Source organism: Perca flavescens, chromosome 2 (assembly GCF_004354835.1).
Source record: "Perca flavescens isolate YP-PL-M2 chromosome 2, PFLA_1.0, whole genome shotgun sequence".
Lineage (NCBI taxonomy): Eukaryota > Metazoa > Chordata > Actinopteri > Perciformes > Percidae > Perca > Perca flavescens.
In genome coordinates, this window is record NC_041332.1 from 2,916,722 (window position 1) to 2,934,442 (window position 17,721).

General features: G+C 41.7%; 1 protein-coding gene across 2 annotated transcripts; it reads right to left on the bottom strand.

Moving 5' to 3' along the window:
* Nucleotides 1-43: 43 nt before the first annotated feature.
* Nucleotides 44-14,080, bottom strand: LOC114564884 (protein NLRC3-like). 2 transcript variants are annotated; one of them, XM_028592553.1, is made up of 5 exons: nt 14,001-14,080; nt 8,710-8,992; nt 6,597-6,665; nt 5,876-5,905; nt 44-1,320 (listed from the first exon to the last, which is right to left on the bottom strand). In XM_028592553.1, the coding sequence occupies exons 2-5, from the start codon at nt 8,981-8,983 to the stop codon at nt 59-61; spliced, it is 1,635 nt and encodes a 544-aa protein (XP_028448354.1). In that variant the 5' UTR covers nt 8,984-8,992; nt 14,001-14,080; the 3' UTR covers nt 44-58. The 2 variants fall into 2 exon arrangements, with proteins under 2 accessions (XP_028448354.1, XP_028448345.1); XM_028592544.1 differs by having other exon boundaries at nt 8,710-8,995; nt 14,001-14,076.
* Nucleotides 14,081-17,721: the final 3,641 nt, after the last annotated feature.

Sequence of the window (17,721 nt, forward strand, 5' to 3'; positions counted from 1 at the left end):
TACTGCCCTCTCTACATGAAGAGCAGCCAGAAACTCTTGAACACTCAGATGGACGAAGCTAAACATCTTTTTTTTTGTAATTCTTTCTCCGACTTTCCTCTTTGAAGATCTCTGTGAACACTCCTGAGCGCACCGAGGCTCCACTGACGTCAATGCCACTCTCTTCTAGATCTTTCTCGTAGAAGATCAGGTTTCCCTTTTCCAACTGATGGTAAGCCAGTTTTGCTAATGACTTAATGTACTCAATGCACTTTTTTCGGCCATACTTCTTTTTTGTCTGATGAATCTGAAACACCAGGAATTCTGCGTACATCTCGGTCAGGGTCTTGGGCAGCTCTCCTCCCTCTCTGGTTTTCATCACCTCCTCCAGAACAGTAGCAGTGATCCAGCAGAAGACTGGGATGTGGCACATGATGTGGAGGCTTCGTGATGTCTTGATGTGGGAGATGATTCTGCTGGCCTGCTCCTCATTTCTGAATCTATTCTTGAAGTACTCCTCCTTCTGTGGGTCGGAGAACCCTCTGACCTCTGTTGTGATGTCTACAAAATCAGAATGGATCTGATTGGCAGCTGCAGGTCGTGTGGTTATCCAGATGCGAGCAGAGGGAAGCAGTTTCTTCTTGATGAGGTTCGTCAGCAGCACATCGACTGAGGTCGGCGATGTCACATCAAATTTAACTGCCTGATTCTCATTGGTAGAGGAGTCCAGATCAAGGCGGCTCTCATCCAGTCCGTCCAAAACAAACAGAAGTTTGAATTCACTCTTGTCAAAGTTGGTGTTTCCTGATGACTGCAGAGCTGTAAATATGTGATTAAGCGCTTCTTTCTTGATGTCTCTGGTCTCCCAGATACATTCATGAATGAGCTCTGCCAAACATACATTCATTCCCTTCCATGAATTCAGCTCACGGAAAGTGAAGGGGAAAATAAGATGCACATCTTGATTGGTTTCTCTTTTACACCAGTCAAACACAAACTTGTGCACCAGAAATGTTTTTCCAATTCCTGCGATTCCCTTGGTCAGCACTGTTCTTATGGGTCTGTCTTTTCCAGAGGGGTGTCTGAACATGTCACAAGGTTTAATTGTGGTTTCTGTATCTGCTGGCTTCACTGTCACAATCTGCCCGACCTCATGCTGTGTGTTGATGTGTACGTCACCCCCAGTTGTGACAGACAGATGTGTGTACATCTCATCCAGAGGTTGCTTCACCTCCGTCAACCCTTCTTGTATTTGCATGTAACGATCTATGAGGTTTGGCTGAATCTTTTCTTGGTATTTTGAGATGTGCCGTGCTGGCCTTGGTACCGGAACCATCCCGTCTGTGTTGAACACAAACAAAAAATATAAAGTATGAGGCTGTTTGTCTACAGATGTCGAAGCATTATAGCCCGGTTGATATGTTCACTTTTTTATAAAAGCATGGACTGTGGGACACTTGTGCAGAATGGGGCCCTGAACATTTGTAGAAATGGAGCCATCGCAAAGACTACTCAAGGTGGCCATGGCTTCCATTTTCTTTTCACCATAACCAAATAAGGCATATTGCATCCACGAACGCCGTGTAACCAGTAACCAGTAACATGGCTCAAGCAGAGCATTCATGGTTCGACTGGTCATGACTGTTTCCCAAGATGGCGATTGCCTGTATACCCGAAGGTAATGTCTTTATAATCTATGTTTTTAATAAACTTTGTGTACACTTACAAAGTTGTCAATTCTTCGGTTTACATGTAGGGACCCTCATTATGCTACTTTGGAAGTGTGGTGTTGTTTGAGCCTTGTTAGTGGTATAAAATAGCGATTTCTTTTTACTCTACCAGTGCCCCGAAAGCCTAGGGTTAAGCTAATAAACGGTTCACTGTTCAGGTGCATAGTTAATTAGGGTGACTTTAGTGACATTGTTGAAGGAACTATCATTATCTGAGGACATAGATTAGATTTTATCATATTATGTCTGTTGCATTAATGTTGTAATGTTTGTTCACTAACCCGGACGATACAGTGACTGTAAAGAGTAGAACTATACAGAGACAGAGCGCAGTTAATTCCTGATCCCATTGGAGAGGAAATAATTCTTTTTTCTCCATTGAATTTGTGTTGCCTGAAGGTTCCTTCTTGTCAATGCTGTCTGCTAGTAAAAAACATAAAAATGCTGTTTGGTGGGATGACCTACAAAGTTTTTGTGTGCTGCCGAACTGAAAAAAATTATTCTTGTTAATTTACTAATCAAATATACATTATAACAATTCATCCAAACAACAAACAAAAAAGTATTCTGCATCTACAAATATGAGTTCAGTCAATTTAGTTGGATTTGCACTCTAATAATTCATAATTATTCTACAGTAATGCTTTTTTATTTCATGTTGAAAGGCCAGAATATGGCTACACTTTCACTGCTGCCTTCACTCACTCCTTGTAAACCCCCAATATGGTTGTAATATCTAATATTTATTGTTATCATGAATCAATATTGTGTATTTTGGTTAAAATCAATGCACGTTATCAATGCAATCATTGATAACGTTTGGGATATGGTTTTGGTATATATTAATTATTGTTCTTAAATTATGAAACAAACAAATCTGATATTTAAAGTAAAATGATCTATCTTGCACCCGGCGCAGCGCAGCTCCAGGCCTGATGCAAGTGTCTTTGCTAGTTTAAGACTGACGCAGTTGTCAATTTCCCATCCAGCGCCCACGTCGTTTAAATAGAATATGCACCTGCACCCACCTGTAGTGCATGGGCGTGCTGGTCTTACAGGGAGGTGTGTTCAGGTGCATTCTGGGCGTATTGCTATCTTGAGGCAGCGGGAAGTGATCGCGTCATTGACCAACAAAAACCTGGTCTAAAGTCAATAGCACAGTATTTCATTGTTATTTTAACAGCGCATTAGTATAATGCACGCTTGTTACACACACAGGAATGCACAGGAGCACACACATATGCAGAAGACATACAACATACAAGACTGTTAAATGAAAACACACAACTATAACAAAACTGGTTCTTGCACTCCACTGCTCTGTTCCGTCACTGGCAGATGTGTGAGTGGGTGGGGGGTTGGGTGTAATGATTGGGTTGGGTCATGTGTAAACGTGTGGATGTTACGGGAGAGAGCAAGAAGCTTCTGTATACAGGGGGATATATGACTGCTGCAGTACTATTTATTGCACTTTTAAGTTAGTTTAACCCTTAATGGATGGGTTGGCTGTAAAACTGAATTGCCTTTGGGGACTAATAAAGTTATCTAAATCTGAATCTGAGATTACAAATAAAAATATTACCGTGCAAATCCGTCATCATAATAGCAGGCTTTTAAAGGAATTGAAGATGACACTCTGATTGGTTTATTGCATGTTATGCCCAAAACACACCTATGAATTAATGGAGAAACTAAGTACAACCCTTTTGAACCATGCGCCCGGTGCACGGACCCTTTTTTCCACCGTCAAACTACTACGCTCTAAACGCACCTGCGCCAGGCGCTTCACGCCATGTGCTCAGATTGTTAAAGGAAGACGCCCGACTTATTGGGAATTTAGCTTATTCACCGTAACCCCCAGAGTTAGACTAGTCCATACATACCCTTCTCATCTCTGTGCGTGCTGCAAGGCTGTCTGACGGCTCCAGCGGCATCAGGCCAGCACAGATCTTGCAGGTGAATGGTTGCAGCAATCCTACTGCTCCGAATAAGTGACAAAATAACGCCAACATGTTCCTATTTACATGTTGTGATTTGTCACAGCATGTACAAAAAACAACGTAACATGAGACCCAACCATCTTCTAACCGTAAACAAACCGGGAACTATATACTCAGAAGGCGAAGCTCTGCTAATTCTGCTACTTGGGCGGAGTGATTGGCTTTGCAGCAAGCCTGTCTGAGAATATAGTTCCCGGTTTGTTTACGGTTAGAAGATGGCTGTGTCTCATGTTACGTTGTTTTTTGTACACGCTGTGACTCTACAAATCACAACATGTAAATAGGAACATGCTGGCGTTATTTTGTCACTTTTGTCACAATTCGGAGCAGTAGGATTACTTGAACTCACCTGCATTTTCTGTGATGGGCTGCTGCCGCGTTACAGCACGCACAGAGATGAGAAAGGTATGTATGGACTTATCTAACTCTTGGGGTTATGGTGAATGAGCTAAATTCCCAATAAGTCGGTGTGTTCCTTTAAAATAGGGCCCTTCTTGTTCATGTTGTAGTAACCTCAATATTTCCCAGCCATGTTTTCCTGGGATATTTTCTGTGTTAATTTTGAAATGATTGTAAAGTTTCCGACAGCGTTTGGATGCAGCACTTGGGAAGCTTACTTAGCTAGCTAGTAATTATTAGCGCACCCAGCTGGTCAAGTCTCCAGAGACTTTAGGTTTTAGAACGTAAGAGACATCTCCTGTTTCAACAGCCAATTGAGAAGTCAGCTGGTCAAGTCAGCTACAAACTATAGAGATAAAATGATCAATAATCCATTTTATTTCTATGTTACAAACTGTCAGCTGGTGGAAATGTCGGAGTTTAAGACGGAGGGTCAAAGCCCATGAGCATGGTATGTGGTGGAGCGAGCTAGAGAGACACACATACACACACACACACACACACACACACACACACACACACACACACACACACACACACACACACACACACACACACACACACACACACACACAGTAGGAAAGTGGGGCCTTTCTGGATTGTGTGTGAATACAGAGCTTTATGCGCTAGCTCAGTTTTGCCTTGGACCAGCTCATAGTTATGCTGCTATAGGTACAGACTGCCGAGGGGCTTTCTGTGACACACTGATCTCCTCTCTCTTTGCATCTGAGTGCATTCATGTTCCAGAAACGATTGGTACTAACGTATCTTCGGGGAGCTTATTCCCAAGAGTCCCTATGTTTTCTCACCAGGCAGTTTTTCTTGGATTAGGGTGGCACTTAAGTTATGGTTGCAGCTGCCGCTGTGGTGTTGCTTGATGCCCTGCTGTGCCTACTACGCCCCGCAACGCCCCCCTATGCCCTGCTGTGCCCTGCTATGCCTTACTGTGCCCAGTAACGCCTCTACTAGGCCCCGCATCGCCCTAAACTGCTACAAATTGTATTTCTAGTCATAGTTCTACTATCTTTATTGTTACTATAACTGCCACCATTCATCATTCCAACTTCTTTAATTATTATAATTCCAACTTCTTTAATTATTATCATTCCAACTTCTATAATTATTATCAATCATATTTCTCTATATCTGTATCAGTGTCTGTGTCCAAACCGGCAGCGACAGATGCCGCCTACAAAGAGCTTGGGTCTGTCTGACGTTTCTGGCTAACAGTACTTGTTTTTCATCGGCACTGTTGCACCAAAATGCTTGCTTGTGGGAAACTGTTGGGTCTTTGTTAATTATCTGTAAATTGTCTTGAGATAACGCTTGTAATGATTTGATACTATAAATAAATTTGAATTAAATTTATCCTGTCAACACCACTTTGTATAATACAGATGCAAAGTCGGTTGGAGAAAGCCTATTTGGTTTCACCTCAAGTGCTTGTCCACAACACATGTATAAATTAAGTTGTGTTGAAATTAAAGATGTGAAGCTGCTCGTTACTGTACAACACAGTTTATGGCTGATCCTCAGTTAGCTTAACACTGAGCCACCTACTTCAAGTGGCTTTATTGTTGCCAATTTGTACTGATTTTATTTGCCTCTAATAGAAAGGCTCTTTGCGTTAAAATGCTATGCATAGCACATCTGACGTACAATGGCTTTAGAAAATAATCAACTATTTAAATATTTAAGATGGACTTTAACAATATTTTTTACACACACTTGACAAAGCAAACACTTTTATAATCTTTGCTAATGTACCTTTAGTTTCTTCATCACCACTGGCATCCACTGAAACAGAGAGAAATAATGTGATTTTTACTGTTCTTACTTGATTGATCCAAGGAGCATTACGATTCACACACCTCTCTCTCAGATTCACTCTATCAAATCTAAATAGTTAGCTGTTTATCATCCTTCAGCTTCAATATGTGATAAACATGAATTATTGTCATTTGCTCGTGCGTATTATTCAGCGGTTCACCAGGGAATGTCTTACTCACACTGGGGTTGATGATTGTTCATGTCATAATGGAATCTATAGCTGAACTCCTGTTTAAAGCTAATTATGTGATCTTAAGACTGTGGTTCCCAAAGTGTGGGGTTCCAGGGGGTCACTAGCAAACAGGGAGATCATTTATTTTCACTATCAACCCAATCACAGTTTGTTTCCAATACCTTCCGGGTAGAAACTTCCTGCGTCCCGTACATACACTATAACGGCGCTGAGCAAACCGGGACAAAGAACTAATGGATATCTGCTCATTTCCTTCATCTAAAATGCATGTTTGATGCTTTCATATGTCAACACTTCCACATTAGCTCTTCTTTACTTGAAGTTTTTCAAGTAAATTGTAGTACACCATAATTAACTTGCTGGAGAATGGAGTCACTAACTTATTTGGACTATATTTTTTCAAACTTTAAAAGTACACTTTGTCACTTAGGGCTTCCATATTTACCAGAGAATACAGCAGATTACCTTTGCTCTGAGAGGAGGGAGTTCCTCTGTTCTCTGAAGCCTTTCCAACATCACTGACATCCACTGACTCTGTGTGGAAATACATAGTAAAATTTAAATCATCATTGTGAATTACTGTCATAAACAGCAACAGCACTCGACGCGCTCCTGATGTAGCGGGTGGACGGAGATGGAGTGGGGGGAAAAGGAAGGGGCACAACAAGAGCAGGTGGTGCGTTTGGAGGCCCACGCTCCATGGCTGCAGCAATCCTCTCCAGACTTGAGGAGATGCGCCCGAGAGGCCGCAGCAACATCGTCACCCGGTCAAGACGCGCATTTACAGTGAGGAAAATAAGTATTTGAACACCCTGCTATTTTGTAAGTTCTCCCACTTGGAAATCATGGAGGGGTCTGAAATTGTCATCGTAGGTGCATGTCCACTGTGAGAGACATAATCTAAAAAAAAAAATTCCATATATCACAATATATGATTTTTTAACTATTTATTTGTATGAGACAGCTGCAAATAAGTATTTGAACACCAGCTATCAGCTAGAATTCTGACCCTCAAAGACCTGTTAGTCTGCCTTTAAAATGTACACCTCCACTCCATTTATTATCCTAAATTAGATGCACCTGTTTGAGGTCGTTAGCTGCATAAAGACACCTGTCCACCCCATACAATCAGTAAGAATCCAACTACTAACATGGCCAAGACCAAAGAACTGTCCAAAGACACTAGAGACAAAATTGTACACCTCCACAAGGCTGGAAAGGGCTACGGGGAAATTGCCAAGCAGCTTGGTGAAAAAAGGTCCACTGTTGGAGCAATCATTAGAAAATGGAAGAAGCTAAACATGACTGTCAATCTCCCTCGGACTGGGGCTCCATGCAAGATCTCACCTCGTACCCCACGAGGTCTCAATGATCCTAAGAAAGGTGAGAAATCAGCCCAGAACTACACGGGAGGAGCTGGTCAATGACCTGAAAAGAGCTGGGACCAAGGTTACTGTTGGTAATCACTAAGACGTCATGGTTTATAATCATGCATGGCACGGAAGGTTCCCTGCTTAAACCAGCACATGTCCAGGCCCGTCTTAAGTTTGCCAATGACCATTTGGATGATCCAGAGGAGTCATGGGAGAAAGTCATGTGGTCAGATGAGACCAAAATAGAACTTTTTGGTCATAATTCCACTAACTGTGTTTGGAGGAAGAAGAATGATGAGTACCATCCCAAGAACACCATCCCTACTGTGAAGCATGTTGGTGGTAGCATCATGCTTTGGGGGTGTTTTTCTGCACATGGGACAGGGCGACTGCACTGTACTAAGGAGAGGATGACCGGGGCCATGTATTGCGAGATTTTGGGGAACAACCTCCTTCCCTCAGTTAGAGCATTGAAGATGGGTCGAGGTTGGGTCTTCCAACATGACAATGAGCCGAGGCACACAGCCAGGATAACCAAGGAGTGGCTCTGTAAGAAGCATATCAAGGTTCTGGCGTGGCCTAGCCAGTCTCCAGACCTAAACCCAATAGAGAATCTTTGGAGGGAGCTCAAACTCCGTGTTTCTCAGCGACAGCCCAGAAACCTGACTGATCTAGAGAAGATCTGTGTGGAGGAGTGGGCCAAAATCCCTCCTTCAGTGTGTGCAAACCTGGTGAAAAACTACAGAAAACGTTTGACCTCTGTACTTGCAAACATCATTTCCAAGTGGGAGAACTTGCAAAATAGCAGGGTGTTCAAATACTTATTTTCCTCATTGTATTACTCCCACTGGCGTGCGGCAGGCAAATCCGCCATTATAATAGCAATCCGCCATGGAACAAGCGCGCCTGCTCTTAAAGGGAATGTGAGATGACGCTCTGATTGGTTATTTTCACGTTGCGCCCAAACCACACCTAGCTACTTTAGACCAACCCATTTTAGATTTGCGTCGGGCGCAAGAGTCATTTATCACGCCGGTGTAATAGCAACAGCGCCCGAGATCCATCCACAAAGCTACTTGCGTTTCACGTTTGATACTTGCGTTTCAGATCATTAAAATAGGGCCCAGTATGTTACTGTTATGCAAAAGAACACTTCATTCCCCAGACTTTGTGAAAGAAAATACATATCAAAAAGATTGACTGACCTTCTGGTCCTGAGCTGGTGTCTGGCAGACTCTGCACTAGATCATTCCTGTTGATCTTCTCTAAAACCTTCTTGGTCACCTTCAGAGCTCCATGAAGATGATAGGTTTTAACCATCACATCCACCGTGTCCTGCCTTTCTGCCTCCTCCAGCTTGGACACTTTGATACTTTGGTAGCTTTCCAGAAGGTCTTGCTGCTGCAGATACCATTTGAATTTCTTAAATTCATCTTCTTTTAAATCCTCCAGAGTGTTGAAAAGGTCCACTGCTGTCATCGTGGTTTCCTGCTAAAATCAGACAGTTCTGTCAAACTAAAGTAAAACTGTAACACAAATAGCTCAGAGCAGCAACAGGAGTTCTGATTGGTCGACACTGGAGCTTTGTTGGTGGGATTTATGTGCAGAGTCTGGCCAGTTAGAGCTCCTGCTGTTGCTCTGTGGGTCCAGTGTGTAGGATCTAGTGGTGAGTTTGCAGATTGCAACTGTTACATGTACCTCATGTGTGTGTCTTGTTTTCTCTCTCTCTCTCTTTCTCTCTCTCTCTCTCTCTCCCATTCTGCCCTCCTCCCTCTGTCAGTTGCACACCTGAGAGTAATCAGGTATCTCAGGTAGAGTGTGGGGGGGGGGGTGAAGAAGGCAGAGAGTGGAGAGCACAGGGAGAGCACACTGGCAGCACACCAGTGAGGAGTTTTCTCCTCATCTTCCTTTCTTCCACAAGCAGGTTTGTGTTTTTCCCAACCTCCACGCACATGGGAGTATTTATTATTTAATAAAGCTTGTTGGATCATTGTTAACTTGGTGTTTGGCGTCCTTTTTATATATGTTGCATCCTCCATTCCCTTTTGAGCCTTTGTTTGGTCCTTTTAATGGAGGCCATAACAGCGACCAACTGAATACCTGCACACCTCCCTTCTCTCTCTTCTTCCCTTATGGCAGTCTTCGTAAAGAAGACCTACTCCCTATTTAGATATGAAGGGCTCATTCTAACGAAAACAAAATGATTCTTAGGCCTCATCCACATGAAACACAGTGTAAGGTTGGTTACGCCACTGGACACAGGAATAGTCGCGAATGACTCAATATCTTCCCTCTTGTGCATTGTTGAGGACATGTAGGCAGCAGCAGAGTTATTAAATGCAGAATTTAACTGCACAACAGCTACTAGCAACAGCAATAAGATCAGGAAAACCATCAGTAGTCAAAGTTGATGTTCTTCTGGAAAAGGGTCAAGTGATAGGTGCGTGACGAATCAGAGAAGGACACTGTGGGACCGATAACACAGGAAGCCAACATGGGTCTCAACTTAATTTTTTCTAAAGAGCTCCGGTTTTCCAAATCCCCGATTGGATTTTCGATTTAAACTTTTCGATTTAAACTTTTGTAGGGACAGAATGCCAAAATAAAACCCACTAAATGGCAGAACGGTACTTTACAACAACAGTTTGAGTTTCTCAGTTTACAGATGAGGAAATGCTGCAAAATAAATTATATTTCAGTTTTTATATTTAATATCCACGGCAGGTTTGAGAAAACCACAATGACTTGTCTTGATTCAGCAGGGGGGATATGGCACAGAATTTTACTGGTAATGATGCAGGTATTTTACAGGATGTAAAGGTCTGAAATGAGTTGATAATGACTTGATCCAGCAGGCATCTGAATGCTATAGATGAATGCAGTGTCTTGAGATAACTCTTTGTATAATACAGATGCAAAGTCGGTTGGAGAAAGCCTATTTGGTTTCACCTCAAGTGCCTGTCCTCAACACATGTATAAATTAAGTTGGGTTAAACTTGAGGAAGCTGCTCATCGCTGTACAACACAGTTTATGGCTGATCCTCGGTTAGCTTAACACTGAGCCACCTACTCCAAGTAGCTTTATTGTTCCCGATTTGTACCAATTTTATTTGCATCTAATAGAAAGGCCCTTTGCGTTAAAATGCTTTGCACAGCACATCTGACGTACAGTAGCTTCAGAAATATTTTGTATTTAAAATTGACAGGAGGTTTGAGAAAACCACAATGACTTGTCTGGATCCAGCAGGGCCTCTGAATGGTACATATGAAAAGCAACAACAACATTGTTAGAACGTGTACAGAACACGATGCAATGTTAAAGCTGGGACTATGTTGACATACTGAGTCTCTGCAGCGAGCTAGCCTTTAAACACTAAAGGTGGATCTATGAACCGGTGGCTCTTGATGGACACACATCTGGGTTCAGGTTTAGTAGAGTCTGGTCTCTGCTGCTGCTCTGGGCTTTAACACAAAACACACACACACACACAGTGCTGGACTGATCTGAGTGCTCTGACATGAAGAACATCATGGACAGTTAGAGATGGTTCAGCAGCTGTAACCATGGTTCCATGTAGTTGTGCTATCAGTCCACTTGATGGAGCACTTTACCCACACCATCTCCTCAGAGCCGGCGAGCAGACTGACTGAGTCAAACTAGAACAGGAGGCAGAAACAGTCAGAGAACTCCAGTCATTACAGAAGATAACAGATAACATAGCTGTAGGAAAAGGAAAGAGCGGTGGATGGAGAAGAGGAGAAAAATGTCAAGGGTTCTTTCAGCATAGGTGCCAAACAGAGACATTCCTGCTCATCACCTTGGTTATGGCCTGTTTAAGTCAGAGTTCATAAGTTGTGCGTAGGGGATTTGAACTCCAAACATCTCACTCTCACACAATGCCTGATAGTACGGCAACACCAGGGGCTCAACTCAGAACCTTTGTCACCGTAGGCAGATGCTGATCTCAGGGAGCTATTATTTGGCACAGCTGGCTTCACAATATGTGATAAATCAGGGGCAGGACTGCAGCAAAATTCAGAGAACTTGTGTACGTTGTGTACTACAACATAGAGATGGCTGTAACTCATTTTCTCAAAGATCAATTAGTGACAAACTGATGTTTAAAATGCTCTATTTTGCATTGACTGTAATGGTGTAGATAAGGACATAATTCAAACATTTTATAAAAATGTACTTTTTGAGATAAAATTCTGAAATGTTGCACACTAACCCCACACTACAGTGACCTCATAATGAATGTGAATTTTATCCATGAAAATCAGAGCTTTAGTTTGGAAGAATTTGTTTACACTACTGTATGCAGTAGAACATTTCAATGCACTGTGGGCTCAACTTTTGATACATCAAAAATCTGAATGGAAAATTTGTCAAGGACAGTCTTGAGATAAAGTTCCCTAAGTTTGGTGTCAATAGATCCAAAAAATATGGGAGGAGATAGGTTTAAAGCTTTAGTGTGTAACTTTTTGATATTAATGAACGTCTTTTACATTTAAGCCATTGCCAAATAAGTTGTTACAAAGTTAATTAAGACTATAAGCTCCACACAACTCTCTTTGTATTTCTCAGTATGACTACGTTCAGAAGATTGTGGCATCTGTCGACTTTCCCACGCAGAAACTCGAGTGAAGATAATGACCTCTTCTGAAGAGTCCTTCATGTTTTTTTAATCCTCCACTCACCAGCATGCAATAATGTTTATTATGTTAGAGATACAGATACTTGTAAGAAAATATTTCCACGTACTGAGAGTTTGTAGTAGTGTAGTACTCAAGTATTGTAAGAATAGTGTCCAATAGTCCAATGTTCTTTCAACTGTACTCTGTTTAAGTTTTACAATCTGTTCAACTGGACCACTAAGAATCCAGTAAAGAGTGAAGCCTGACTCCAGCCTCAGGGGTCTCATTTATAAAACTGTGCGTAGGATCCTTACTTAAAGTGTACGTACGCCCTAAAGCCAAAAATGGCATTCGCCAAAATAAATCAGATTTATAAAACTGTGCTTATGCACATCTTTAAGCAATCTTTCCTTAATAAATCACAGATCACCCGCAAGTGTGCATACGTGAATCAGCCTCTTATCCCGCCCTGTACCCGCCCATTTTTAACCATAAATAGTCAATGCAGAACACCTCATGAATGCTGATCAGTATGTTAATGGCCTGGCACTTGTTCTTTACGCCGAATCATGATGACTGGCGGGGAAAAAGCAAAAAACTTTTCAGACGCTCTGGAATTGCTGCAAATTGAATTATAATTTTGGCCTGTTCTTGCATAGTGTAGATAAACCTGATCTATACACTACCTATATTAATAATACCGTCCAAAACAGCAGGCATTACAGCTCTCGGGGACAGCTTCAATATACCAGACCTATATGATAAGATTTAACAGAACTATATATTATATCTAAACAAGCCTTAGCGATAAAGTTGAAGATTATATATAATATTTATTAAAAACACTTTTAATAAATGCCAACGCCATTTCCCTCTGGAAACTGTAATTGGACTGGGATGGCATGGTTCCGGTGCAGTGCCCTCTATGCTGTTTCTAATTCAGTACATAGATCCAAGAGCACAGCTTTAGGGAATTTAAATCGACATATTAGCCAGTCATCATCATGGTCCCTGAAGTCTCTTTCTCTCCTGTTTCTTCCATTGGCTAAGTCCTCCTGCAGTGCCATCATGCAGCATTACGCACAGGTTCACCGCAGTTTAATAGGCAAATAGACTTTTATTTATGCAGGTTTGGTCACAAACAGTATTAAAGTTCGGACTGATAACGAGGACATTAAGTGTAACGATTGCGCAAGAGCTTAACGGCTGTATTTCCAGACTTTGACATTTGATGATATCTCCACAGTATTAAAGACATATTTAGTTATTTACACTGTGTTCTGCCGTTATGTAATGGTAGGGTATATGATGCTATGCTGTAATCCATGCAGTTGGGCCGTCACGTCCTCCTGCGCTCCGTAGCAGACAACGTGATGGAGACAGCGCTGATTAAACATTAATAATGAATTTTTATTAAAGATTTAATTTTAGTTGGTTGCAAGGTGTTATGGAACAAGTATCACTAAGTAAAAGCAGAAATAACACTGCTGTATTTAATCTTCATGATAATGCGGATGTTATGGAGTCAAGAAATGTGCGTCAATACTTGAAAATATTACGAGTAATCGTTATTCCCACATTTACTTTTTGCAGTCTGATTTAATTTCACCACCTCACTATCTGTGTCGCCAATTCCCATTGTCTCCAAAATGTGTGTACGCATGGGTCAGAGTTTGCCCTACGCACCGCACATTCTCCAGTCAAGTTTGTTTTTTATAAATCACAACCTTTGCGTGGGAAGTGGCGTACGCACATTTTCAGCCCCGTTTTGTGCATACGCCACATTCATAAATGAGACCCCAGATCTCTACAAAGTAATCTACATGATGATCTGAAGCATAAAAATAAAAACTCTCACCTGAGGGTTTGGAGAACAATAAAAGTGTTGACAACATCAAAGTCCGCTTACTCTGCCATCTGGGCTGCGTTTGAATCAAGTCAGTTTACAAGAAGTGAAGAATGAGGAAAAACAGTTAGGCTGCTATGTGTCTGTAACAGGAAGTGTAATTCTGGTTCCTCTTTTTCATGCCAGTTCTGGTAAATACCCGCCCAACATTGCACATTACTACATCATCAACACCACTGCATATGTCTTTTGTTTTTTTTGGTTTATCTTTTGATTTGCAGCAGTTGTTTTCATTCCAAAAGCACACTAAACTCTGGAGAATCCTCTGGTGATCCTAATTTAAAACCCATGTTGCTGTTCAATCCTATAGAACTAGGTTTGTTGTCTGTCATCTAATCACTTTATAATCTTTATCAGGCAACTTAATGGAAGTGCAATACTGAATCACTGGAATGTTCTTAAAATTACTACAGTTTTTTACTGTTAAGTGTACTGTAAGACCTGCTGTGTTATAATGTGCTGGGTAATGTCATTACTCCCGCTGTGCACTATATTGAAATCAATGCGACACACCTTAAAAAAGCATGGAGGTTGTCGATGTGACTAGGTAAGATGCATGTAAATTGTTGCGCCCAAATTACGGGAGTTTCCCAGGAGAAATAGCAAACAGAGCTAAAAAACAGGAGAAACAATCAGTTCTCAAACACATTCACACTGCGAGGATAAGACTGAGTTTTACAGCTGTGGAATAAGGAGCATGCAGGAGACAGATAGGGGCAATAGGAAGGGGCATTTGAGAGGGAGTGGTATGGTGAGGGGAAGAGGAAGAGGTAGAGGGGGGCACAGAGGACAGAGAAGAGCCAGAGAAAGCTAAAGGCTTATAGCCTGGAAATCCAGACCCAAATCCGAGGGGCGGCACCAAGCATGCATTTGAAAATCTAACTGCACACAATTGGATAACACTACGACCAATCACAACAATACACAGGGTGACATATCCAGAGCCCCATATGCTTAGCTACCAGTGGAGCTAACTGGTAGATTAATAATAATACATTTATTTATAAAGCGCTTTCAAGTCAAAGTGCTGTACAGAACATAGAAAATGCAGTTTAAAAACAGTTCCAATGACTAAAATATAACACACACTCTCAGAAAAATATTAGATTAAAAATTAGGTCTCATACACAACAGTAAACAGATGGGTCTTTAGCTTTGCTTTAAAAACCTCAACAGAACAAGCCTGCCTGATGTTCAGAGGTAAGCTGTTCCACAATGTTGGTGCGCGGAAGGAAAAGGCCCGTTCCCCAATTGTCTTCTTTTTAACCCATTGGGACACTCAGAAGACCCGTCCCCTGAGAACGCAGGGCTCGAGCAGGCACATAGGGTTTCACTAGGTCATTGAGATACAACGGTGCGCTGCCATTTAATATTTTATAAGTTAGCAGCAACACCTTAAAGTCTGCTCTGGCATGAACAGGGAGCCAATGGAGAGAAACTAACACTGGTGTAATATGTTCATATCTGGGGCTCCAGTCAGAACACGAGCTGCAGCATTCTGAACCAACTGCAGACTCCGCAGACTTTTCTTTGGCAGACCCGACAGAAGCACATTACAATAATCTAGCCTGGATGACACAAAGGCATGAATGAGGACCTCAGCGTCCTTAAACGACAGTATTGATCTTATCTTTGAGATGTTTCTGAGATGGAAAAAAGCAACTCTGGTCACCTCCTTAATATGTAAACCAAAAGAAAGTGTCTGATCAAAGAGCACACCAAGATTCTTAACTTGGTGTCTACGATTGATTACACAATCATCGAGAGACAAAGTAAAGTGATCATAAAGATGACCTAGTTTTGCTGGTCCAATAACCATCATTTCGGTCTTGGCAGAATTAAGCAACAAAAAATTTGTTGATAACCACCTCTTAACAGCTGCAAGACAAGCCTCAAGTTTAGCTGTGTTAGACTCGCTTCCTACATCTAGTGGCATATACAGCTGCATGTCGTCAGCATAACAATGAAAAGCAATCCCAAAAGAACGGAAAATCTGACCCAATGGGGATAGGTAAAGTGAAAAAAGCAATGGACCCAGTACAGAGCCTTGGGGAACCCCGTGGTTAACGGCACAGGACTCCGAAAATATGTTGTCATATAAAACACATTGAAATCTTTCTGACAGGTAGGATCTTAACCACTCTAGAACTTGTCCTGAGATACCAAAGAATTTCTCAAGTCTATCCAGTAATATACAGTGGTCAACCGTGTCGAAAGCAGCGCTAAAGATCTAACAGCAAGAAAACGCTTTGTTGACCCCGAATCTATAGACAGTAGCAAGTCATTCACCACTTTTGTAAGTGCTGTTTCTGTGGAATGATTTACCCGAAAAAGCCGATTGAAATGGCTCAAATAGCTTATTTAGTGACAAATAATTTAAGAGCTGATTTGAGACCACTTTCTCAAACACTTTTGACAGAAAAGCCAAATTTGAGACAGGTCTATAGTTGGTCATGGAGTCTACATCCAAACTAGGCTTCTTTAGTAGGGGTTTAACCACAGCAGTTTTGAAGCAAGCTGGAAAGACTCCAGTGAGGAGGGAAGAGTTTAAGATCATTGAAACATAAGGTCCTAATGTAGGCCATAGCTCTTTGACAACCCAAGAAGGCAGAGGGTCAAGTGAGCAGGTTGTACACCGTGCTACCGTTACAACCTTACTCAAAGAAGCCAAGGAAATTGGTTCAAATTGAGAAAAGCCTTGTCCTGTGCAGATAGACAAATCAAAAACACACTCTGCATTGTCACTGTAAGACTGGGGTATTTTGGCTCTAATGTCCTCTACCCTTTCATTAAAATACAATAAGAAATCATGTGCAGATAGGTCAGTACCACTAACTGCATGAACACGCTGTGAGAGTCGAGAAACAGTGTCAAATAACAGTCTGGGATTATGCCTATTATTTAAAATCAAATTAGAATAGTAGGCTGCTTTTGCAGCTGACATCCTAGATTGGTAGTTGGTCAGACTGTCTTTCCATGCATGATAAAACACTTCAAGCCTTGAGTGACGCCACTGACGTTCAATTTTTCTGCAGCTCTTTCTAAGCATTTGTAAATCATCAAATCATCAGATTAAACTCTTGTCATATCCAGTCGTCACAACCGCAAAAACGTCCTTCTTGTAAAGGAATGATTGGAGCGCCGTCTTCTGTTCCTCTTTTAGATAAAAAGCCAAGTCTAACTCATTCATTGTAGCGGCCAAAGCCATTTCAAACGACTGGTGTTCATCTGTAGCCATCTTGCAATGTTTACTAATGACTTGGACGTTGCAGCGCTGTCGTCATCTGTTTAGCTCGCCTCTGGCCCGCCTATATCAGATACACCAATGTGATTGGTGCAGCTCGGCTACAAGGGCATAGTTAATGAGCATAATTACTGAATACCACAGTGACTCGCTGAGGAAATTCAAATTGTGCTCTCACGAGAACTCTGGATTTCCAGGGTAAAAGGCTTAGGCAAAGAAATATAAAATGAGATATGGGCAACAATTATAGACCATGAAATCATGCATGGCCTAAGTATGACACAGGCTGCCGCCTATTTTCTTGCACATTTTGTACACTAGTTCCTGATAATGTCGCTGTTGTATATCTTTTTTTCTGTACAAGCTTTCCTTATGTGTTTGCAGTTGACTGGTGTGTACGTACAATGAGACATACATGTTTTGTTAAAA